This window comes from Palaemon carinicauda, chromosome 1 (genome assembly GCF_036898095.1).
Source record: "Palaemon carinicauda isolate YSFRI2023 chromosome 1, ASM3689809v2, whole genome shotgun sequence".
In the NCBI taxonomy this organism is placed as follows: Eukaryota; Metazoa; Arthropoda; class Malacostraca; order Decapoda; family Palaemonidae; genus Palaemon; species Palaemon carinicauda.
In genome coordinates, this window is record NC_090725.1 from 44005653 (window position 1) to 44033454 (window position 27802).

Sequence of the window (27802 nt, forward strand, 5' to 3'; positions counted from 1 at the left end):
GGAACAAGCCAGACATGTAGGAAGGAACAAAAGTTATTACATATTCAATGTGTAGTGGCTGCAAATGAAATTTACTGTTTGCGGATAAGAAAAAAAGTTTTTTTTTTTTCTAAGGGCAGTTTATTTCTGGAGTGTCGAAGAAATTTCCACGTAATATCATGGAATGTGTATTAGAACGTTTATAAATAGAAACAATTGTGATATAACTTGAGAGATTATTTCGCTGTCAAAGGAGAACGAGTAAAAGAGGCGAATTATATCGAAGGTTGTCAATGAGCAGAAAAGCTGGAAGTGAAAATGATGCTGATTGCAGTATTAGCCTTTGGAATTCTGGTCCAGACAGAGGCGTTCCAGATTTCATCGAATATCACCGATTCCTCTAACGGTCCTTCCCCGATCAGCGCCCTCAGAGAGGAGACGGAAGAAACAACATCCTACACATTCAACCCTCAACTAGAAGATGATCCGATGTTGAATATAACATCCACTCTACATCCAGATGTTCGCAACTCTTCTTATGATGTCAGTATTGCATTAACTACAGAAACAAATGCCGCCATCTTCACAAACACCAACAATTCCTCGTTTTACGAAACAGATACTTTATTGCTCGCTCAAAGCAATGACACTATGTTCCCAGAAGCTGATTCCCCTGAAACAAGTACTAGGGAGTTCCCGGAAATGAATACCACAGCGTCCCATGATATTATTGCCACTGGATTCCCAGAAGATAATTTCACAGTTTTCCCTGAAACAAGTACTGCGGAATTCTCAGATATGAATACGACAGTGTCCCCTGATAATATTCCTACAGAGTATCCAAATGTTACCAATGCACTAACCCCTGAAGGAAGTACAGAAAATCCGTCTTCCAAGTGTCCGGATATTGGAGGAACGCAAGTGGCCGGATCCGTTGTGATGTGTTACTGCAAAGGAAATGAAATTTATGTGAATGGGAAGTGCCAAGTTTACGATGGTGCCATTGTCATTCCAGTCCAGCATGATTCCATATACACAAAAGAGGTCAGTAGCTGATTGTAATAGTTTCCGGTATGAATCACAGGTTTTATTTGATCCATTTCCGAATTGTGTGTAGTTATGAAGTGTACATAAGCCCTTGTTGACTACAGTTTCTTTTCTGAAGTCTTAGGATTTCTCTCTTTTGGATATTCTGAAGAAGGTTGAGCGAAAAGTTTGTTTATATTCCAGACGACTCGAATGCTCTTCTCGTCTGCTGGCCTATTCCTTTTTTAGTAGAAATTTCTCTCCGGGGCCTTTTTTAAGTCTTTTCAATACTTTTCAATTTTTTCAAGTCTTTTTCAAGTCTTTTTTAAGTCTTTCCCAAGAATATTTGTGGTTCAAAATATATTTTTCTTCAGCATTAAAATATCAGAAGCAGGAAAATATTGACTTGTAAATACCTAATTAATAATCATTCATCCTTTTCATACATTCTTGAAAATAAGTTTAAAACTGATACGAATACACGAGACAGTTTCCATTAAATCTGAAATCTTTGCGAAATATAGTTTTGGGAAAATATATTTTAGTTAAAGTAATTATAAAAGGTGATTGAGGTTCATGGAATTAATACGGATGTTTGTTAGTGATATCTTAAACTCTACGGGTTTTGCACAAAAAACTTTCGAAATACGTTTACCAATGATGCAGAAAAATGTCGAATTAATACATTTGTTTTATTTACAAAACATATAAAAATCAATATAAAAAAATGGCCAACTATCGTAATTGTTTACTTAGAAACAAAGAAGTATTGAAATTTCTCTCTCTCTCTCTCTCTCTCTCTCTCTCTCTCTCTCTCTCCTTACACTGTTTGTGTCTATATATGCTGTACATATATAATTGTAACTATATATACAATATAATTGTAACTAGATATACAACATATACATAAATATGTATATATAGGTGAATTATACACACATACACACACACACACACACACACACATATATATATATATATATATATACACATATATATATATATATATATAAATATATATATATATATATATATATATATATATATATATATATATATATATATGTATACATACTGTATATGTATACATATATATGCATACGTACACACACACACACACACATACATATATATATATATATATATATACATATATACAATATAGATTATGTATTAAGGAATAGTTGAGTGTATATAGGGAAGCTAGTGAGGTGATAGAATAATACAATCGTTAGTAATGAAGTAATTTACAAGGCTGTGACCAGCAAGATATTGGTGAGGCTCTACTAATACTACTAACCTTCAACCTTCATTAAAACTATCTGAGTCGTCGTCATGATTTTTCCACTGTTTAATCATTCAGTAGAATCTATTCAGGCAGTTGATTTCTTCTCCTTGCACTCGATCTCTCAGGACTAGTTCTTCATTATTCTTCTATAAAAGAGTAAGTTTTTGGCCTTTTTCTTAATTCTTTCTACTCTTTGCACTCAATCTTTCATAACTAGTTCCTCATTATTCTTCTATGAAAGAGTAAATTTTTTAGGCTTTTTCTAAATCCTTTCACTTTTCTAGTGATCTACTAGAAAAAGTAGACAATCAAGATATGTGTGGATACAAATTAATATTGAACATTTTCCTCTTGACAACGTTTAGTGTAGATACAATTATTTTTCTCCATTTTCAGAAAAATGTGTCAAGCTACAATGTGACGGTGCAAGATGTGAACTGTGATACTTCCAAACACAGTTATATGAATTTCACAAAGAATCAATTTCATATAAGACCTCGAGGTGATGTAGTTCTTCTCAAAGAAGCAGGAAAACTAGAAGGACAACGCATCAATAACTATTGCATTTTTCACCACTTGGATAAATATGATCAACTGATTTGGACAATGAAGGCTTGTGTGCCCATACCTTCTGTTCCAAGGTGTTGTCCTCCTGGACAGGCAATGAAGGAGGGGAAATGCCAAGATGTAAATACCCCAGAAGTGCTAAAATCTCCCATTTCTGCAAAACCCTTTTCTGGTGGTATAGATTGGGACAATATTACAGAGTACCAAAACCCACTGAAATGCGACTCTGCATATGAACCTCTGATAACCATTCCTTTAGGCCACAAGCAATCAAATCTTGTTTCATTAGCAGATGGTGTAGCAAATGCTTGGGTACCAGGAGACATTGGCAAGAGACGTATATATTACAAATGTCCTGAATACTGTGTTGATGGAATCAATAATTCTGAAGGTTCTGTTGACTACTTTACAAGCTTTTGTTACAGTGATCCAAAAGAGACACACAAAAAACTTTGTGCAAATGGGACATGTCTTAGAAAATGTTGTAAATACGGATATTCATTTGACAAAAATCGCTACAGCTGTGTTCCAGATCCCAATTCTACTTTCATTCCTTCTACTGACAGGGAATTAACTAATTACAATATTGTAATCGGATATCCACTATGTGCACCAGCATCCAAAGTGGAGGAAAATATTACAATAGACGCAAATGGCAGTTTGATTCTCAAAGACAGAAACTTGACTTCTACTGACTTCTGTGTGGATACATTCCTAGACAATGAACAGCGACACCAAAGCGCCTTGGCATGTCTGACTAAAACTTCCCTTTGGTTAAAAGTGCAGCCATATCTCTTCCCCGTTTGTAATGTCATCTCTCTCATCTCCCTGATGATTATCATCGTTTGTTATCTGTTGGTTCCTAGATTACTTGCTATTGGAGGCCAATACCAACTGTGCCATGTGATAGCCTTCTCCATTGCTTATGTCACTAGATTCTCTGTTAACGTGTTTCATGACACATTATCTGATGGCGCTTGTGTCGACTTAGGTGAGATCAAGTTCAAGTGTAATGTAGAATCTTATTCAAACATAGATTCTAACTTTTTCCCTTTCTGCAAAATATGATCCGAGCAGAAATGTTTCCCTAATTTTTGTTTTTTTAGTTTATAGTTTTAATATTTGAATAAATTGATCTATAATATAACTGGAAATTTGAAAGTTTTGACTTTTTTTCTGATAATTTAATCATGTTCACTTTCCTCACACAGTATTTTTTGGCCATTCGTTGGGATCTGTGAATAGTATTCACTAGAAATTATCTTTATTGAACTTTAATACAGATTGTGAAGTTTACTGACTTATAGCAAATAACATTTCCTTTTACAGCCATTGCTTTGCATTTTGGATTCCTTGCAACATTCTTCTGGCTGAATGTGATGTGCTTTGAGATCTGGAGGAAGATCAGGTGAGAAAATATCTGTATTGGACCTTGAGAGATATTTCTGTAATAGATTATTTTGTCATATACATTTCTTTGATAAAAAGATAAAATATATGTAATCTGGAGTCTTTAATGTTAAAAGTTAATGAAATATGGATGAGAAAAAGATTCCTCTGTCCAGAGAACCAATACGAAATCTTAAAGGATATCAAAGGATATCAAAGGATATGAAATTCTCTTAGTGTACTGGACCCAAGATTTTAGATTATATTCGTCCATTTGATGATTCATCTATCAACTCTTGATGTCTTTCCAGGAGATTGAAAAGTTATCGTCCGTGCAAGTCTTATCCAAATAAATACTACATGATGTATGGCTGGGGAATACCTTTTTTGATAAGGTAAGAATGAATGAAAATGGAGTTATATTTGAAGTCTTCAGTGAATCCTTTGTGGACTTTGGAGTTCATTTGTCATGACTATTAATTTAAAACAAAATTACAGATGATTTCAAGTACCAATTTCATGATTTGACAACCTTTTAATCTACAGACTGTTCTTGTATAGTTTTATATAATATTTTGAAATGAAGACATTTTTATTATGTTTTTTTTTTGTCCTTTTCAGTGTGACTACTTTTCTAATGCAGAACTATGCCCCTGATAATGTTTGGGGTGTGATTAAGCCCAACATTGCTGTTTCGCGATGTTGGTTCACAGGTGAGACTAAGATTTCTTGAGAAATCTCCTTTAGGGAATTTCCTCATAAATAGCAGTAATCTAATCCTCGCTTGCTTCTTTTCAAAAACAGATTAATTTAGACTACCAGCTAGGAATTTTAGTTTCTCCAGAACCATTAATAGGAGATTATTTTCAGATTTCGTTAATCGTTGATTAAAACAATACCTAACATACTACTGTCAAGTGTAGTGTTACATCGGCGGTCAACTATAAAGACCTCTTTTGTCCTTATAGGGATTCACTATAAGGTCATCAGCTCTACTTTCTTTCAGAGGACATCGCTTTCCTGATCTATAACTACGGCCCCATCGCTGTGTTGTTCCTCTTCAACTCTGTGTTTCTCATCCTTACCTACATCAACTACAAAGCACTGCTCCGGAACTACAAGGAAACCGCCAATGACCCGAAGGACCTAGGAGTTTGTATTCCTTCGAAACAGATCAATGACCACGTCCACGAGTAAGACATATTGTTAACTACTTAATAGACTTGAAATATTCACATGTTGGGGACTTCTTATGTTATGTTATGTTATGTTTGCTGAGTTCCTTTTAGTCACGAAGTATTCGATACGTTTGTATAAAAATTGTTATTTAATTTTGTTCATTTCATTGCCAATATATTTCATAGAAATAAATCAGTAATTAATTGTACCTTTGTTAAAATAGTTTACAGTGTTCAGTCTCGGTGTTTAGAAATAGTCATAAATGGTGACAAAGACATTTGTGAGTTATGGTTTAAGCTGAAAAAGTCCTGAGATATATTGCATGAACACTTGTATTGACATACCCTGAAATACTACTTAACGACGAGTTCACTTAATACAGGTTGATCTTTCTATGCTATTTGCAATGCAATATGATAATTAGTAAGGAATAATTATAGCGTATATCCTGTTAAACAAGCATTAATAGATCCAGAAATAATTGTATTCTTATTTTTTCAGTTTCAACCAAAAGCTGAAAATCTTTATCCTTATGGCCACCTGCTGGGTTACAAAAATATTGCCTTTAGAAGCACTTACTAGGGAACTACGGTAAGTTATGGACTCAATTATATTTCTTTTCTTTTCTTATCCATTAACTCTTTTCTGGAATTTGTTTCCTCCTTAACAATATAATATTCAGTAATGAGAAGGATCTGGACAGATTTCCGATGTCTCAAATGTGAAACATAAAAGGGGCTGCCATGATCTCTGGGAAATATTAGAAACTGAGCATCAGTAGATATCACAATTTGTGATAATTCAAGAAAAAATAAAAATAAAACCAAAAAAAAAAAAAAAAAAACATAACGCTTTAGTAGAATACTCATTCCCGATCTAGTCATTTACATAAGTTTTTCACACCAGACCGTAAAAAATATCAAAACATGTAGATAATAATTTGTTATAATCGTAGCTGTGTTTAATATGTTAATTATAATCTTTGATTTCTTGCTGTTTTTCAAAGGAAGTTCGTGTTCTGCTTCTTGGCTTTTCATTGGTGCTTTAGATTAAGTAAGTTCAGGTAGTAATGAGTCACGAAGGAATTCAATTTCTCCTCCTTGTCTTTCCAGGGGCTTAACTGAGACCCTCAATTCGTTGCAAGGTTTCTTCCTCTTCATAATTCTTCTGTTAAACAGCAATAAACGGAAGTATTTGAAAAAGAGGTTTCCCAGGATATTCCGATGGCTTGAAAAATCCCAAAAATGTCCATCGAATACGAAGAAGTGGCTGCAAAATAGCGTAAAGTAAATCGTACAATGTCACCAATGAGTTCTCTTACTTCAAGTATCAGCAGTCAGTTTTCGAACTCATTGGTATTCAGAACAATCACCACTTCAGTCCGGTCATCCAACCCTCCCTGTTCTTCTTCTTCTTCTTCCTTTTATGTCCAAAGTTTTGTGTCCTTCGATAATCCTGCTGATGGAGTTATTGGCCCTCCTCATTCATCTCTTCCGGGATCAGTCAGTGTTCAGGCCCCTGCCGATTCATCACTTCGAAGTTCCAAAAGTCCGGAGGTCACTCCAGATTCGTTTTTCTAACAGATAATAAACCATATGAAGAAGATAAAGCCGAATTTAACTGGTTCTTCTTTGGCTTCAAATATGCTTCAGACAAAATGTAGACTTTAGTTGAAGTTAACTTTTTCTTATATTTTTTTATGAGGACCAGTTTTATGTATTACCTGAAATATGTGATATTAAATGTTACAATTCACGACAGGGAGGACTTTTTCAAGGAAAAAAAATGTAGAATAGAAATTTATTTCAGATATTATAAAGTGTCTGTTATTAGAAGTGCCAATGAATGTATTCTCTTTCCTTCAATTCTTAGACGTACAAAACATATTCTTGTGTATCTGAAGACTTTTGCCTTCAACATTGGTCGGACCATAATGTATTTATGCATTATGATTTACTAGTACATTTGTGTAATGTATCACCACTTCTTATTGCCTGCACTTAAATGTATTGTACTAAAGTGTACATTACTTTTAAAGTACCTCTTTTGGCGCTAAAGTGACAGAGTAATATATTGCATTACTTGGCTTGTGGATTTCCTGCCTGTAAATCCACATGTGTCTTATCTGGTATTTCCATCTTCCATGAAATGTCAGACTCTTTTCGTATCACGTAGAATCCAACGCTTAACTGAAAAAGATATTTCGTTTATTTGATAATTACTTTGACACTTTTATCCTTGACAAGGAAATGCTTTGAAGATATTACTTTTTACCATTATTTTACACCTTTTTTTGCTTATCAAATCACGCGGACTACGTTCAGTGTTTTTACTAAATTATTTTGTTATTCAATATTTGTAAAGTGAAGTGGAGTTTATAATTTTTGGGAATCAATACCGGGAGATTATGAGTAATTTATAGATGTAGATTATGCTTTCTAATTTATTACCTAATGCTAAGATGTCAGATAGGAGTTGTTTATTTACGCTTTCCTTTGCGCTTTCAAAATGTTTTATATGTTGAGAATGTTTTGCAAATATGAATATGAATAAATTTGTTTCTTGTTATTTTCTTTTAACTCTTCACTCCTTACACCATTCTGGAGCTTAATTTTTCAAATATGACAAACAACTGTGACTGCATAAGATTAGAATAATTTTGTCTTTTCTGATGCAACTTTTGTACAGTGTCAGTTAGTCTGTCCATTGGAATTTCCCAGACATGCCTTTTTGGAGATCAAATTGTGAAGAGGCTATCCACAAGAAAAGTTTAGATCCACGTAAACCTTTTTGGCGATCACATTATGGGAAAACATAACATGTACCTAAAATAACCTGCAATTGCCATAAGATGAAACGTTTCTCTCTACCCATTTATGGAAGAATGCAACTGATGCTAAGCACACTATCATCTTTAATGAATCCCTTATAACAGACGACAGAAGGTGTGCAGCAATCATCTTCCGTCGCTGGAACCTGGAAATTGTTAAGGTTTTTGTTATATTGTAGAAGTTACGGTCAAAATAGTAATGATCAAACCACACATTCTTAACATCTCCTCTATTGACTCGAGTGATTTTGTAAAAAGTATTTTTTTTCCTATAATTCTCAACAAATCACATGAGTATTTAATAATGTCAATTTAATTCGCACCCTCTTTTTTGACTAGGCCAATTCTGTTCTTCACCTATCATGCACTGATATATATTATATATATATATATATATATATATATATATATATATATATATATATATATATATATATATATATATATATAGATAGATAGATAGATAGATAGATAGATAAATACATATGTATATGGTACTTGAGCATGTTACTCTATGTTTATAATGAATAGACAATGTCTTAGTGGCGTCTCAAAATCGAAGATAGTTTCTCTACTGACAGACTGTCCTGCAGATAATTTTCAGGATAACAGCAAAAATACATTTACGTGTCGACACTGAACAATAAACAAAGAAGAGTAAATGTATTTATAGGCAGTTTGCTATTATTTTCGATGAGTTTATTTAATTCTTCGATCCTCTTTTTAAGTAATGATTATTTGTACCAAGACGAAGCTGTGGTTACTGTCGTTTCATTTGGGCTCAAATCCTTGGCCGACGCGAAGCTGTTATCAAAATATAATTTTTCCCTTGGGACTGTATTGACGAGGCTGAGTAAATTCTATAATGAGGCTGTAAACCATCCCCCCCCCTCTCTCTCTCTCCTCTCTCTCTCTCTCTCTCTCTCTCTCTCTCTCTCTCTCTCTCTCTCTCTCTCTCTCTCTCTCCTCTCTCTCTCTCTCTCTCTCTCTCTCTCTCTCTCTCACTTGCTTTTTTTATTTTAAGGTAGAGACCTATCAAGAGACACTAGAAATTCATCTCATCTAAATTTTCCTACATAGTCTCCAAGCTTTAGCGAGGCTATGAATATAGGTGACAGAATTAATCATTCATAAACAATGATTCGATGCTTCATTCGAAATGGCGATACAGGATATCAGGTTGCTTTGTCTTCTCTTTTCATTTTATATTCCTCCTTCCTCTTTTACGTCTGCCCATAGTCCAGGAAGCTAAGGGTTCATATATACAGTAACCAGCAAAGAATTCTCAGCTTCTAGATTCCCAAATGATTTTAATCTTTTCTACAGTGAAAACCAAAAACCTAAACAAAAGAGACTAAATGATGATTCGTGTCTCTTTGAATCTGGCTTCAAGGCACCAGCCCAACACCAAGCAAGAGCAACCTGTTTCTAGAGAGAAAATATTCCTAGTGATGTTTGACCATTGGATTTAGTACACGGCTGTCTCATTTCACAAACATGTTGACTCTAAACGAGAGAAGGGGTAGATTAATATCATATATGTTCTAGAGCAAAAGTAAGACTAAATAATGCTCGGTGAAGAGGAGGGGGAGATCAATGGGAGACTTGAACCAGATTAAGGCTAAAGGACGTTCATTGAGGTGAGGTGGGGAGAGTAAAGGGAACGATGGACAACTGCAAAGCTAAGAGACGTTCAGATAGGTGAGAGAGAATGATTGTAAATGTGGACAACTGCAAAGCTAAGAGACGTTCAGATGGGTGAGAGAGAATGATTTTAAATGTGGACAACCGCAAAGCTGAGAGACGTTCAGATGGGTGAGAGAGAATGATTGTAAATGTGGACAACCGCAAAGCTAAGAGACGTTCAGATGGGTGAGAGAGAATGATTGTAAACGTGGACAACCGCAAAGCTAAGAGACGTTCAGATGGGTGAGAGAGAATGATTTTAAATGTGGACAACCGCAAAGCTAAGAGACGTTCAGATGGGTGAGAGAGAATGATTTTAAATGTGGACAACCGCAAAGCTAAGAGACGTTCAGATGGGTGAGAGAGAATGATTGTAAATGTGGACAACTGCAAAGCTAAGAGACGTTCAGATGGGTGAGAGAGAATGATTTTAAATATGGACAACTGCAAAGCAAATGGACGTTCAGTTGGGTGAGAGAGATTAATTGGAAACATGGATCCCATCAAAGCTAATGGACGTTCAGAGGGTAGGGGAGATTAATGAGAAACGTGAACCACACCAGAGTAATGGGACGCTCAAAGAGGTGGGAGAGATTAAGGGGAAACATGGATCACAGCAAAGCTAAGGGGCGTTCACAGAGGTGGGGGAGAATAATAGGAAAACTGTACCACAGCAAAGCTAAGGGACGTTCAGAAAGGTGGTGGGAGATTAGTGGGAAACGTGGACCACAGCAAAGCTAATGGACGTTCAGAGAGGGGAGTTGAGATTAATGGGAAACATGGACCACAACAAAGCTAATGGACGTTCAGAGAGGAGGAGGTGAGATTAATGGGAAACATGGACCACAGCAAAGCTAAGGGACGTTCAGATAGGGGGGTGGGGAGATTAATGGGAAACACGGATCACAGGAAATCTAAGGGACTTTCAGAAAGGTGGGGTAAATTAATGGGAAACGTGGACCACAATAAAGGTACGGGACCTACAGAAAAGTGGGGGAGATTAATGGGACACATGAACAAAAGCAAAGCTAAGGGACGTTTAGGCAAGTTGAGGAGATTGATGGGAAACGAGGACCCCAGCAATGCTTAGGGACAATCAGACAGGTGGGGGAGATCATTGAACACATTGGAAACAACAAAGCTAAAGGACGTTTAGGCGAGTTGAGATTGATGGGAAGCAAGGACCATAGCAAGGCTAAGGGATTATCAGACAGGTGGGGGAGATCATTGAACACGTTGGAAACAACAAAGCTAAGAGACGTTTAGGCGCATTGAGGAGATTGATGGGAAACAAGGACCATAGCAAGGCTAAGGGATTATCAGACAGGTGGGGGAGATTATTGAACACGTTGGAAACAACAAAGCTAAGGGAAGTTTAGGTGGATAGGAGATATTGATGGGAAGCATAGACCACAACAAAGCTAAGGGACATTCCGATGAGTGGGGGAGATTGATGGAAATGTGGACCACCAATTGGTTCATAAATAACAGTTTTTGTAATAGAAAACTCTTCTTTTCCCTGATCAGCAGTTTTTCTTTAAAGTTCCGTTTAATTTCTATCCCAGTTTGTAGACTCCATGTTATGATCTCCCATAATTCAAGTTGACTACCTTTGAAATACGTTTGTTAATCTCTACAGTATGATTCCAATGACAAAAGAATTTACCACCCTGATTAGAAATAACTTGAAACTTTTAAATCTAATTTATATTGAATGATTTTTAAGATTATGTAATATATTATTAATTCTTTGATACAGGGTTCATAAAACATTCATAAGCCGGAGCTATTCTCTATAAGAAATATTGATCACTGGAAAACTTGTTAATGCATGATATTAAGTGAAATATCTTCTCAGATCTGTGTGGTAAATTTGTGGTGACATGAATTAACCCATCGGTTTCTCTGTCCCTCCCCATTGCTTGGTGGGGGGCGGGGAGCGGGTGATTAATGGATTCCTCTTCCAAAGCACACACACAAACTGAGAGTCAATACACAGTTTTATCCCTCCTTACTGGGAGGGGGGGGGGGGGGGTTCCTGGAGAAGAGGATTCTGGAGACGGGATCTCTTGGAGCCGGATTCCTGGAGACACAATCCTTCGGGTACCGGTCATCTGTTGTAGTAAGTTGGCCAGGACACCAGCCACCCATTGAGATATTACCGCTAGAGAGTTATGGGGTACTTTGACTCACCAGACAGTACTGCATTGGATCCTTCTCTCTAGTTACGGTTCATTTTCCCTTTGCCTACACACATACCGAATAGTTTGGCATATTCTAACATATTCTCTTCCGTTCTCATACACCTGAAAACAAACAATTCTTCTTCGCTCAAGGGGTTACCTGCTGCACTGTAGTTGATCATTGCACTCTTTCCCATTGGTAAGTGACTCTTCAGCTATGGTAAGCAGCTCTTATATGAGGATACTCCAAAATCAAAACATTGTTCTCTAGTCTTGGGTAGTGCCATAGCCTCTGTACCATGGTCTTCCATCGTTTTGGGTTAGAGTTCTCTTGTTTGAAGGTACACTTCGGCACACTATTCTATCTTATTCCTTTTCCTCTTGTTTTGTTAGTTTTCATAGTTTATATAGGAGATATTTATTTTGATGTTACTGTTCTTAAAATATCTTATTTTTCCTAGTTTCCTTTCCTCACTGGGCCATTTTCCCTGTTGGAGCCCCTGGGCTTATAGAATTCTGCTTTTCCAACTGGGGTTGTAGCTTAACAATTAATAATAATAATAATAATAATAATAATAATAGTAAAAGGATATTGGTAAAAAATCCAATACCCTTTTGCACTAAAACCAGGAATGTGCCTCTTAATATATCTAATATTCTTTTTTTTAAAGACTGTTTTTATGATGATTCATAATCAAGTCTAATGAATCGATTAAATTCAATTCTTTAATTCCGAATGTAAAATGTTTCGTCCAGTCATACATTAGAGATTACTCTCGGGTATTTGCAGTTCCATCGCAAGATATAACATACCCAGTGTGTAAAGGACGTTTGATGGTGTCATTTCAACCCTGTGAACAAAATATGGAAATATAGATATTATTATTACCATGGGATTTGATGCTCTCCTTGTTATTGTGCTGCTTTTGTTGTTGTTGTTGTTGTTGTATATATCAACATACGTATATATGCTCTCCATTTTACCTGCGCACACCTTCACATGATTGCTTAGGCTTGAAAAAAACCTCACTAGGAAATTTTTGTCTCTCGGCGCGAATCCTTCTGGGCAAAGGACACTTGAAGTCCCTGAAGAAACGGGATGCTGCTTCTTTGATGGGGAGAGGGACAAGACCGTCGTTTAGTATTCAATATTTGGATTCCTGGTTATCAGTAAAAGAATATATATATATATATATATATATATATATATATATATATATATATATATATATACTTAGGAATTGAATAGGTAAGAATTACTTGTATATATATATATATATATATACAGTATATATATATATATATATATTATATATATATATATATATATATATATATATATATATATATATATATACTTATACATATATATATATACATATATATATGTATATATATGTATATAGATATATATATATATCTATCTATATATATATATATATATATATATATATGTGTGTGTGTGTGTGTGTGTGTGTATGTGTGTGTTTTGCTTCTTCTGTTACTGAGAGAGAGAGAGAGAGAGAGAGAGAGAGAGAGAGAGAGAGAGAGAGAGAGAGAGAGAGAGAGAGAGAGAGAGAGAGAGTGAGAGAGATGGTCTAAACTTGATACGTATTGCTTGATGTTCTTAAAAAAGATGCTGTTGCCAGTTGGAGTTTCTTACAGGGGAGTTGTAAAATCAATTTGATAACTCTCTCTCTCTCTCTCTCTCTCTCTCTCTCTCTCTCTCTCTCTCTCTCTCTCTCTCTCTCTCTCCGATTAAGTATATCTGGCATAAAATATAGGAACTTCACATTAATCAATATCTAATCCCTATTGAATTGAAATCAATTTTACGAGTTTGGTTACCGAGGCCAAAAAAGATTTAGGATATTATTGTGTCGTAACTCCTCCCCAAAGTGAGATGGACCAATCCAGGTCTTCTTCGTCTTAGAGAGTCTAGTTTATAACTTTGGTTTTGGGGACTCGGTAACTAGTTGGCCCATACCTCTGGAACAAGCAAGACATGTAGGAAGGAACAAAAGATATTACATACTCAATGTGTAGTGGCTGCAAATGCAACTTTACTGTTTGCGGATAAGAAAAAAAGTTTTTTTTTTTTCTAACGGCAGTTTATTTCTGGTGTGTCAAAGAAATTTCCACGTAATATCATGGAGTGTGTATTAAAGTGTTTATAGATAAAAGCAATTGTGATATAACTTGAGATATTATTTTGCTGTCAAAGGGGAACAAGCAAGAGAGGCAAACTATATCGAAGGTTGTCAATGAGCAGAAAAGCGGGAAGTGAAAATGATGCTGATTGCACTATTCGCCTTTGGGATTCTGTTCCAGACAGAGGCGTTCCAGATATCATCGAATAACACCGATTCCTCTGACGGTCCTTTCCCTGTCAGCGCCCTCAGAGTCGAGACGGAAGAAACAACATCCTACACATCTAACCCTCAACTAGAAGATGACCCAATGTTGAATATAGCATCCACTCCACATCCAGATGTTCCCACCTCTTCTTATGATGTCAGTATTGCATTACCTACAGAAACAAATGCCATCATCTTCACAGACACCAACAATTCCTCGTTTTACGAAACAGATACTTTATTGCTCGCTCAAAGCAATGACACTATGTTCCCAGAAGCTGATTCAGCTAAAACAAGTACTAGGGAGTTCCCGGAAATGAATACGGCAGTGTCCCATGATATTATTACCACTGGATTCCCAGAAGATAATTTCACAGTTTCCCCTGAAACAAGTACTAGGGAGTTCCCGGAAATGAATACGGCAGTGTCCCATGATATTATTACCACTGGATTCCCAGAAGATAATGTCACAGTTTCCCCTGAAATAAGTACTAGGGAGTTCCCGGAAATGAATACGGCAGTGTCCCATGATATTATTACCACTGGATTCCCAGAAGATAATGTCACAGTTTCCCCTGAAACAAGTACTAGGGAGTTCCCGGAAATGAATACGGCAGTGTCCCATGATATTATTACCACTGGATTCCCAGATGAAAATTTCACAGTTTCCCCTGAAACAAGTACTAGGGAGTTCCCGGAAATGAATACGGCAGTGTCCCATGATATTATTACCACTGGATTCCCAGAAGATAATTTCACAGTTTCTCCTGAAACAAGTACTAGGGAGTTCCCGGAAATGAATACGGCAGTGTCCCATGATATTATTACCACTGGATTCCCAGAAGATAATTTCACAGTTTCCCCTGAAACAAGTACTAGGGAGTTCCCGGAAATGAATACGGCAGTGTCCCATGATATTATTACCACTGGATTCCCAGAAGAAAATTTCACAGTTTCCCCTGAAACAAGAAGTAGGGAGTTCCCGGTAATGAATACGGCAGTGTCCCATGATATTATTACCACTGGATTCCCAGAAGAAAATTTCACAGTTTCCCCTGAAACAAGTACTAGGGAGTTCCCGGTAATGAATACGGCAGTGTCCCATGATATTATTACCACTGGATTCCCAGAAGAAAATTTCACAGTTTCCCCTGAAACATGTACTAGGGAGTTCCCGGAAATGAATACGGCAGTGTCCCATGATATTATTACCACTGGATTCCCAGAAGATAATTTCACAGTTTCCCCTGAAACAAGTACTACGGAGTTCCCGGAAATGAATGCGGCAGCGTCCCCTGATATTATTACCACTGAATTCCCAGAAGATAATTTCACAGTTTCTCCTGAAACAAGTACTAGGGAGTTCCCGGAAATGAATGCGGCAGCGTCCCCTGATATTATTACCACTAAATTCCCAGAAGATAATTTCACAGTTTCTCCTGAAACAAGTACTAGGGAGTTCCCGGAAATGAATGCGGCAGCGTCCCATGATATTATCACCACTGGATTCCCAGAAGATAATTTCACAGTTTCCCCTGTAACAAGTACTAGGGAGTTCCCGGAAATGAATACGGCAGCGTCCCATGATATTATTACCACTGGATTCCCAGAAGATAATTTCACAGTTTCCCCTGAAACAAGTACTAGGGAGTTCCCGGAAATGAATACGGCAGTGTCCCATGATATTATTACCACTGGATTCCCAGAAGATAATTTCACAGTTTCCCCTGAAACAAGTACTAGGGAGTTCCCGGAAATGAATACGGCAGTGTCCCATGATATTATTACCACTGAATTCCCAGAAGATAATTTCACAGTTTCCCCTGAAACAAGTACTAGGGAGTTCCCGGAAATGAATACGGCAGTGTCCCATGATATTATTACCACTGAATTCCCAGAAGATAATTTCACAGTTTCCCCTGAAACAAGTACTAGGGAGTTCCCGGAAATGAATACGGCAGTGTCCCATGATATTATTACCACTGGAATCCCAGAAGATAATTTCACAGTTTCCCCTGAAACAAGTACTAGGGAGTTCCCGGAAATGAATACGGCAGTGTCCCATGATATTATTACCACTGGATTCCCAGAAGATAATTTCACAGTTTCTCCTGAAACAAGTACTAGGGAGTTCCCGGAAATGAATACGGCAGTGTCCCATGATATTATTACCACTGGATTCCCAGAAGATAATTTCACAGTTTCTCCTGAAACAAGTACTAGGGAGTTCCCGGAAATGAATACGGCAGTGTCCCATGATATTATTACCACTGGATTCACAGAAGATAATTTCACAATTTCCCCTGAAACAAGTACTAGGGAGTTCCCGGAAATGAATACGGCAGTGTCCCATGATATTATTACCACTGGATTCCCAGAAGATAATTTCACAGTTTCTCCTGAAACAAGTACTAGGGAGTTCCCGGAAATGAATACGACAGTGTCCCATGATAATATTCCCAAAGAAGTCCCAAATGTTACCAATTCACTGACTCCTGAAGGAAGTACAGAAAATCCCTTTTCCCAGTGTCCGGATATTGGAGGACCACAAGTGGCCGGATCCGTTGTGATGTGTTACTGCAAAGGAAATGAAATTTATGTGAATGGGAAGTGCCAAGTTTACGATGGTGCCATTCTCATTCCAGTCCAGTATGATGACATATACACAAAAGAGGTCAGTAGCTGATTGTAATAACTTCCTGTATGAATCACAGATTTTATTTGGTTTATTTCCGAATTGTGTTTATTTATGAAGTGTATATAAGCCCTTGTTGACTAAAGTTTCTTTTCTGAAGTCTTAGGATTTCTGTCTTTTGGATATTCTGAAGAAGGTTTTTGCGAAAAGTTTGTTTATATTCCAGACGACTCAAATGCTCTTCTCGTCTGCTGGTCTATTCCTTATTAGTAGAAATCTCCTTCCAGGCCATTTTTAAAGTTTTGTTCAAGTCTTTTTCAAGTCTTTTTCGAGTCTTTCTCAAGTCTTTTTCAAGTCTTTTCAAGTATTTTTCAAGTCTTTTCAAGTCTTTTTCAAGTCTCTCCAAGCCTTTTTTGAGTCGTTTCAAGTCTTTTTCGAGGCTTTTTCAAGCCTATTCAAGTCTTTTCTAGTCTTTTCAAGTCTTTTCAATTCTTTTCAAATCTTTTTATTCCAAATCATCGGAAGTTTATCGTAAGGTCAAGATTCTTATGATTTTTTTAATATTTGTGGTTCAAAATACATTTTTGTCAGCATTAAAATGTCAAAATTAAGAAAATATTGATTTGTAAATACCGAAATTAATAATCATTTATCCTTTTCATACACTCCTGAAAATATGTTTAAAACTGATAAAAAGACACGATACATTTTCCAATAAATTTGAAATCTTTGCGAATAATAGTTTTGGTAAAATATATTTCAGTCAAAGTAATTATAAAAGGTGATTGAGGTTTATGGAATTCATACTGATGTCTGTTAGTGACGTGTTAAACTCTAGGGGATTTGCACACACACTTTCGAAATATGTTTGCCAATGATAAAGAAAAATGTAGAATTAATAAATAAGTTTTATTTACATTATAAAACAAAAATTAATATTAAAAAAATGCCAAATATCCTCATTGTTTACTAGGAAACCAAGTCCTGAAATCTCTCTCTCTCTATCTCTCTCTCTCTCTCTCTCTCTCTCTCTCTCTCTCTCTCTCTCTCTCTCTCTCTCTCCTTACACTGTGTGTCTATGTATGCTGTATATATATAATTGTAACTAGAATTGTAACTATATATACAATATGATTGTAAATAGATATAAAATATATACATAAATATGTATATATAGGTGTGCAAAAATATTTATATATCAATAAATATTTGCAAAATTATCTATCTATCTATCCACCTATATGTATATATATATATATATATATATATATATATATATATATATACATATATATATATATATATATATATATATATATATATATATATATGTATATATATATATACAAATATATATAAATAGATAGATAGATAGATAATTTTGCAAATATTTGTTGATATATAAATATTTTTGCATACCTACATATACATATTTATGTATATATTGTATATATATATATATATATACATATATATATGTATATATATATATATATATATATATATATATATATATATATATATATATATATATATATATATATATATATATATATATATATGTGTGTGTATTACATATATACACACACACATATATATATATGTATATATATATATATATATATATATATATATATATATATATATATATATATATATATAAATATATATATATATATGTATATATACATATATATATATATATATATATATATATATATATATATATATATATATGTATATATACTATATATATAATATATAAGTATATTTACATATATATACATATATATAATTATCATTATTATCAATTGCTAAGCACAATGCTATAAGCTTAGTGGCTCCAATAGGGAAAATAGTCCAGTGAGGAAAGGAAACAAGCAAAAATTGAATTTCTAAGAAGAGTAACAACATTTTAATAAATATCTCCTATATAAACTTTTAAAACTTTAACAAAACAAGAGGAAGAGAAATAAGATAGAATAGTGTGCCCGAGTGTACCCCCAAGCAAGAGAACTCTAACCCAAGGCAGTGGAAGACCATGGTACAGAGGTTATGGTACTACCCAAGACTAGACTAGAGATCAATGGTTTGATTTTGGAATGTCCTTCTCCTAGAAGAGCTGCTTACCATAGCTAAAGAGTCCCTTCTACCCTTACTAAGAAGAAAGTGGCCACTGAACAATTACAGTACAGTAACCCACTTGGATGAAGAAGAATTGCTTGATAATCTTAGTGTTGTCAGGTGTATAAGGACAGAAGAGATTATATAAAGAATATGCTAGACTATTCGGTGTGTGTGTGTGTGTGTGTGTGGGCAAAAGGGGAAATGAACCGTAACCAGAGAGAAGGATCCAATATAGTACTGTCTGGCCAGTCTAAAGACCCCATAACACTCTAGCAGTAGTATCTCAACGGGTGACTGGTGCCCTGGCCAACCTACTACCTATAAACAAACACACAACATCGATTATGTATTAAGGAATAGTTGTGTGTGTATAGGGAAGCTAGTGAAGTGAGAGAATTCACTATTACTACAAACCATCAACCTTCATTTAAACTATCTGAGTCGTCTTTACTTTTTTACTGTTTAATCATTCAGTAGCATCTACCCAAGCAGTTGATTTCTACTCTTTGCACTCGATCTTTCATGACTAGTTCCAAATTTTTATTCTATAAAAGAGTAAGTTTTGTGGCCTTTTTCTTAATCCTTTCCACTCTTTGCAATCGATCTCTCAGGACTAGTTCTTCCTTATTCTTCTATGAAAGAGTAAGTTTTGTGGCCTTTTTTTCTTAATCCTTTTTACTCTTTGCACTCGATCTTTCATGACTAGTTCCTCATTATTTTTCTATAAAAGAGTAAGTTTAGTAGCCTTTCTTTGTTAATCCTTTCACTTTTCTAGTGATCTACCAGAAAAAGTAGACAATCAAAATATGTGTGGATACAAATTAATATTGTACATCTTCCTCTTGACAACTTTTAGTGTAGTTACAAATATTTTTGTCCATTTTCAGGAAAATGTGTTGAGCTACAATGTGACGGTGCAAGATGTAAACTGTGATACTTCCAAACACAGTTATATGAATTTCTTAAAGAATCAATTTCATATAAGACCTCGAGGTGATGTAGTTCTTCTAAAAAAAGCAGGAAAGCTAGAAGGACAACGCATCAATAACTATTGCATTTTTCACCACTTGGATGAATATGATCAACTGACTTGGACAATGAAGGCTTGTGTGCCCATCTTTTCTGTTCCAAGGTGTTGTCCTCCTGGACAGGCAATGAAGGAGGGGAAATGCCAAGCTGCAAATACTGCAAATGTGTTTAAACCTCCCATTTCTGCAAAACCCTTCTCTGAGGGCATAGATTGGGACAAGATTACGGAGTACGAAAGCCCAGTGAAATGTGACTTTCTATATGAACCTTTGATAACCATTCCTTTAGGGCACAATCAATCACATCTTGTTTCATTAGCAGATGGTGTAGCAAATGCTTGGGTACCAGGAGACATTGGCAAGAGACGTATATATTACAATTGTCCTGAATACTGTGTTGATGGAATCAATAATTCTGAAGGTTCTGTTGACTACTTTACAAGCTTTTGTTACAGTGATCCAAAAGAGACACACAAAAAACTTTGTGCAAATGGGACATGTCTTAGAAAATGCTGTAAATACGGATATTCAATGGACAAAAATCGCTACAGCTGTGTTCCAGATCCCAATTCTACATTTACTCCTTCTACTGACATGGAATTAACTAATTACAATATTGTAATCGGATGGCCACTATGCGAACCAGTATCCAAAGTGGAGGAAAATATGACAATAGACGCAAATGGCAGTTTGATTCTCAAAGACAGAAACTTCACTTCTACTGACTTCTGTGTGGATACATTCCTAGACAATGAACACCGACAACAAAGCTCCTTGGCATGTCAGCCTGAGACTTCCCTTTTGTCAAAGGTGCGGACATATCTTTTACCTATTTGTTTTGTCATCTCTCTTATCTTCCTGATGATTACCATCGTCTGTCATCTGTTGGTTCCTAGAATACTTAAAAATGGAGGCCTGCACCAACTGTGTTACATGATAGCCCTCTTCATTGCCTACACTATTAACCTCCCTGTTAAAATGTTCCGGGGCAGACTGGGTAGTGAGGTTTGCATCTACCTAGGTAAGATCTATTTACAGTAAATATTGTAACATCAAAATTTGACATAAATGCTAATTTATTTCTTTTTTGGCCAGTGTTTTGTACTATTATTAGCATTTGTTGATCTATAATATGGCTGTGATATTTGAAAAAGCCTTTTGCACTACCTTTTGGTCTTATATAGATGGTCACTTTGCTCAAATAGTACTTTTAAGCCATTCGTTTGTGTCAGTGAAAAGTATTCACCTAAAAAAATAATCTTAACTTTGAGACATATCTCCAGGTATGATGAGTTATGGGAAATGATCTTTTGTTTTACAGGCATCGGTATCCAGTTTGGATTCCTAGCAGCATTCTTTTGGCTGAATGTGATGTGCTTTGAAATATGGAGGAAGATCAGGTAAAAAAATATCTGTATTGGACCTTGAGAGATATTTCCGTAATTGATTATTTTTTCATATACATTTCTTTAATAAAAAGATAGAATTTCATATATGTAATCTGGAGTCTTTGATTTTAAAAGATAATGAAATATGGATGAGAAAAGGATTCCTCTGTCCGGACAACTAATACGAAATATTAAAAGATATCAAAGGGTATCAAAGGATATGAAATTCTCTTAGTGTACTGGACCCAAGATTTTAGATTATATTCGTCCATTTGATGATTCATCTATCAACTCTTGATGTCTTTCCAGGAGTCTGAAAAGTTATCGTCCGTGCAAGTCTTATCCAAATAAATACTACATGATGTATGGCTGGGGAATACCTTTTTTGATAAGGTAAGAATGCAAAAAAGAAAAGTTCAGGATTAAAGATTATTTTCTCTTTACAACGAAAGAAAATGGAGTTGTATTTAAAGCCTTCGATGAACTCTTTGTTAACGTTGGAGATAATTTGTCAGGATTAACTTGGTTTCCAATACCATTGAGTTGCAGCACAAATTTCTTAACTTGGAATGATTTTAAAATACGGCCCTTATTTGTTCAGTAATTTCTTCAATTGAAATCTTAAATATTATGTATTTATAAGTATTATTTTGAAATTGAGACATTCATATGTTTATTATTCTTATTTTCTTTTCAGTGTGTTTACTCTTTTAATGCAAATACATGCTACTGAAGATGTCAGGGGTATGATTAAGCCAGCCATGGGTCTTCCAAAATGCTGGTTTCAAGGTAAGGCTAAAATTTCTTGAGAAATGGACAGCAACAATCAAATCCTGTTCTGGCTCTTCCTCAAAAACATATTCATCCAGACTAATCGCTGGAAAGTTTAGTTTCTCCAGAACTATCGATAAGAAAACCAAGTTCCCAAGTTAAACTATTCTTGTCTGATGTTACAACCCCTATAAATATAAATAAACACACCGTGTGTCTTTATATTGACTGACTATAATTAAAAAAAAACATTTTAGAATTTTCCCATCAAATATCAGTGCAACTTTTTTTCAGTCGACATCGCTCTCCTGATCTACTTCTACGGCCCCATCTCTGTGTTGTTCCTCTTCAACTCTGCGTTTCTCGTCCTCACCTACATCAACTACAAAGAAATGCTCCGGAACTACGAGGAAACCGCCAATGACCTGAAGGAATTAGGAGCTGGGGCCATCAAAAAACAACGCATCAAGCCTTCTTGTATTCCTTGGAGACAGGTCACTGACCACGTCCACGAGTAAGACATATTGTTAACTACTTAATGGACTTGAAATATTGACATGTTGGGGACTTCTTATGTTTGCTGAGTTCCTGTTAGTCACGAAGTCCTCGATACGTTTGTATATAAATAGTTATTTAATTTGGTTCATTGCATCACCAATGCTTTTCATAGAAATAAATCAGTAATTAATTGTACCTTTGTTGAACTCTAGTTTACAATGCTCAGTCTCGATGTTTAGAAGTAGTCGTAAATAGTTATAATGACATTTGTGAGTTACGGTTTAAGCTGCGAAAATCCTGAGATGTATTGCATGAACACTTGTATTGACATGACCTGAAATATTACTTAAGGACGAGTTCACTTAATACATGTTGATGTTTCTCTGCTATTTGCAATGCAATATGATAAATTAGTAACGAAAAATTATAGCATATATCCTGTTAAACAAGCATTAATAAATCCATAAATAATTGTATTCTTATTTTTTCAGTTTCAACCAAAAGCTGAAAATCTTTATCCTTGTGGCCACCTGCTGGGTTACAGAAATATTGTCTTGGAAAATACCTCCTCCAGAACTATGGTAAGTAGTGGACTCAATTATCATTCTTTTCTTTTCTTATTCATTTACTCTTTTCTGGAATTTGTTTCCTCCTTAACAATATAATATTCAGTAATGATAAGGATTTGGACAGATTTCCGATGTCTCAAATGTGAAACATAAAAGGGCCTGTCATGATCTCTGGGAAATCTTAGAAACTGAGCATCAGTAGATATCACAATTTGTGATCATTCAAGAAAAAAATATAACACTTTAGTAGAATACTTATTTCCAATCTAGTTAATCACGCAAGTTTTTCACACCAGACCGTAACAGATATCAAAACATGTAGATATTAATATGTTATAAACGTACCTGTGTTTAATATGTTAATTATAATCTTTGATTTCTTGCTGTTTTTCAAAGGAAGTTAGTGTTCTGCGTCTTGGCTTTTCATTGGTATTATAGATTAAGTAAGTTCAGGTGGTAATGAGTCACAAAGGAATTCAATTTCTCTTCCTTGTCTTTCCAGGGCCTTAACTGATACCCTGAATTCGTTGCAAGGTTTCTTCCTCTTCATAATTCTTCTGTCAAACAGCAACAAACGTAAGCATTTGAAGAAGTTTCTCAGGCTATTCCTATGGCTTGAAAAATCCAACACATTTCCAGCGAATATGAAGAAGTGGCTGCAGAATAGCGTAAATTGTACAATATCACCAATGAGTTCTCTTACTTCAAGTATCAGCAGTCAGTTTTCGAACTCATCGATATTCAGAACAATCTCCACTTCAGTCCGGTCATCCAACACTCCCTCTTCTTCTTCTTCTTTCTATGTCCAAAGTTTTGAGTCCTTCGATAATCCTGATGATGGAGTTATTGACCTTTCTCATTCATCTCTTCCGGGATCAGACAGTGTTCAGGCCCCTGCCGATCCATCACTTCCAAGTTCCAAAAGTCCGGAGGTCACTCCAGATTCGTCTTTCTAACAGATAATAAACAAAATGAAGATAAAGCCGAATATAACTGGTTCTTCTTTGGCTTCAAATATGTTTCAGACAAAATGTAGACTTTAATTGAAGTTAACTTTTTCTCATATTTTTTTTATGAGGACCAGTTTTATGTATTACCTGAAATATGTGGCATTAAATGTTACAATCCAAAACTGGGAGGACTTTTTCAAGGAAACAAAATGTAAATTTATTTCAGACATTATAAAGTGTCTGTTATTGGGAGTGCCAATGAATGTATTCTCTTTCCTTTAATTCTTAGAAGTAAAAAACATATTCTTGTGTATCTGAAGACTTTTGCCTTCAACATTGGTCGGACCGTAATGTATTTATGCATTATGATTTACCAATGCATTGTTGTAATGTATCACCACTTCTTATTGCCGTCACTTAAAGGTATCGTAGGAAAGTGTACATTACTTATAAAGTGCCTCATTTGCTGCTTAAGTAACAGAATATTGTATTCCATTGCTTTGCCTGTGGATTTCCTGCCTGTAAATCGTATCACGGTAGAATCCAACGCTTAACTGAAAAAGATATCACGTTCATTTGATAACTATTTCTTTGACATTTTTATTCTTGACAAGGAAATGCTTTGCAGACATTATTTTTTAACATTATTTCACACCTTTTTTGCCTATCACATCACGTGGACTATATCCAGCGTTTGTACTCAATTATTTTGTTATTCAATATTTGAAAAGTGAAGTGGAGTTTATAATTTTTGAGAATCAATACTGGCAGATTATGAATAATTTATAGATGTAGATTATGCTTTCTAATTTGTCTACCTAATGCTAAGATGTCAGATAAGAGTTGTTTATTTACGCTTTTCTTGACGACAAACGAGGAAGCTTTGCGCGCTTTTAAAATGTTTTATATGTTGAGAATGTTTTGTAAAAATGAATATGAATAAATTTGTTTCTTGTTTTTTTTTTTTTAACTCTTCACTCCTTATACCATTTTGGAGCTTAATTTTTCAAATATGATGAATAGCTGTTACTGCATAAGATTAGAATAATTTTGTCTTTTCTGATGCAACTTCTGTACAGTGTCAGTTAGTCTGTCCATTGGAATTTCCCAGACATGGCTTTCTGGAGATCAAATTGTGAAGAGGCTATCCACAAGAAGAGTTTAGATCCACGTAAACCTTTTTGGCGATCACATTATGGGAAAACATAACATGTACCTAGAATAACCAGTAATTGCCATAATATAAAACGTTCCTATCTACCCATTTATGGAAGAATGCAACTGATGCTAAGCACACTATCATCTTTAATGAATCCCTTATAACAGACGACAGAAGGTGTGCAGCAATCATCTTCCGTCGCTGGAACCTGGAAATTGTTAAGGTTTTTGTTATATTGTAGAAGTTACGGTCAAAATAGTAATGATCAAACCACACATTCTTAACATCTCCTCTATTGACTCGAGTGATTTTGTAAAAAGTATTTTTTTTCCTATAATTCTCAACAAATCACATGAGTATTTAATAATGTCAATTTAATTCGCACCCTCTTTTTTGACTAGGCCAATTCTGTTCTTCACCTATCATGCACTGATATATATATATATATATATATATATATATATATATATATATATATATATATATATATATATATATATATATAGATAGATATATATATATATATATATATATATATATATATATATATATATATATATATATATATATATATAAATACATATGTATATGGTACTTGAGCATGTTACTCTATGTTTATAATGAATAGACAATGTCTTAGTGGCGTCCCAAAATCGAAGATAGTTTCCCGACTGACAGACTGTCCTGCAGATAATTTTCAGGATAACAGCAAAAATACATTTACGTGTGGACACTAAACAATAAACGAAGAAGAGTAAATGTATTTATAGGCAGTTTGCTATTATTTTCGATGAGTTTATTTAATTTTTCGAGCCTCTTTTTAAGTAATGATTATTTGTACCAAGTCGAAGCTGTGGTTACTGTCGTTTCATTTGGGCTCAAATCCTTGGCCGACGCGAAGCTGTTATCAAAATGTAATTTTTTCCCTTAGGACTCTGTTCACGAGGCTGAGCAAATTCTATAATGAGGCTGTAAACCATCCCTCTCTCTCTCTCTCTCTCTCTCTCTCTCTCTCTCTCTCTCTCTCTCTCTCTCTCTCTCTCTCTCTCTCTCTCTCTCTCTCTCACTTGCTTTTTTTTACTTTAATATAGAGACCTATCAAGAGACACTAGAAATTCATCTCATCTAAATTTTCTTACATAGTCTCCAAGCTTTAGCGAGGCTATGAATATAGGTGACAGAATTAATCATTCATAAACAATGACTCAATGCTTCATTCAAAATGGCGATACAGGATATCAGGTTGCTTTGTCTTCTCTTTTCATTTTATATTCCTCCTTCCTCTTTTACGTCTGCCCATAGTCCAGGAAGCTAAGGGTTCATATATACAGTAACCAGCAAAGAATTCTCAGCTTCTAGATTCCCAAATGATTTTAATCTTTTCTACAGTGAAAACCAAAAACCTAAACAAAAGAGACTAAATGATGATTCGTGTCTCTTCGAATCCGGCTTCAAGGCACCAGCCCAACACCAAGCAATAACAACCTGTTTCTGGAGACAGAAATTTCCTAGTGAAGTTGGACCACTAGATTTAGTACACGGCTGTCTCATTTCACAAACATGTTGACTCTAAACGAGAGAAGGGGTAGATTAATATCATATATGCACTAGAGCAAAGTAGACTAAATAATGCTCGGTGAAGGGGAGGGGGAGATGAATGGGAGACTTTAACCATATTAAGGGTAATGGACGTTCATTGAAATGAAGTGGTGAGAGTATCGGGAAGGGTGGACAACTGCAAAGCTAAGAGACGTTCAGATGGGTGACAGAGAATGATTGTAAATGTGGACAACTGCTAAACGTTCAAATGGGTGAGAGAGATTAATTGGAAACATGGATCACAACACAGCTAATGGATGTTCATAGAGGTGGGGGGGGGGGGGGCGAATAATGAGAAACATGTACCACAGCAAATCTAAGGGACGTTCAGAAAGGTTGTGGGTGGGGGGGGGGGAGATTAATGGGAAATATGGATCACAGCAAACCTAACAGGCGTTCAGAGAGGTAGGGGAGAATAATGGGAAACATGTGCCATAGCAAAGTTAAAGGACGTTCAGAGAGAGAGGGGGGGGGTTGAGATTAATGGGAAACATGGACCACAGCAAACCTAAGGGTCGTTCAAACAGGTGGGGAAGATTAATGGGAAAACATGGACCACAACAAAGCTTATGGATGTTCAGATAGGTGGGGGAG

The 27802-nt window shown here is 35.4% G+C and overlaps 2 protein-coding genes across 2 annotated transcripts; both read left to right on the forward strand.

Moving 5' to 3' along the window:
• Window positions 1-7955, forward strand: LOC137647840 (uncharacterized). The gene is given in 9 exon segments (XM_068380800.1): window positions 1-1023; window positions 2690-3851; window positions 4190-4268; window positions 4561-4644; window positions 4871-4962; window positions 5256-5442; window positions 5930-6019; window positions 6541-6715; window positions 6718-7955. Coding segments are annotated over 9 exon segments (2886 nt in total). The 5' UTR covers window positions 1-297; the 3' UTR covers window positions 7009-7955.
• An 8835-nt stretch (window positions 7956-16790) lies between these two features.
• Window positions 16791-25351, forward strand: LOC137647871 (uncharacterized). The gene is made up of 8 exons (XM_068380828.1): window positions 16791-17158; window positions 20134-21295; window positions 21596-21674; window positions 21972-22055; window positions 22360-22451; window positions 22728-22947; window positions 23423-23512; window positions 24003-25351. Exons 1-8 carry the CDS (start codon window positions 16817-16819, stop codon window positions 24454-24456), a joined length of 2523 nt encoding a protein of 840 aa, XP_068236929.1. The 5' UTR covers window positions 16791-16816; the 3' UTR covers window positions 24457-25351.
• Window positions 25352-27802: the final 2451 nt, after the last annotated feature.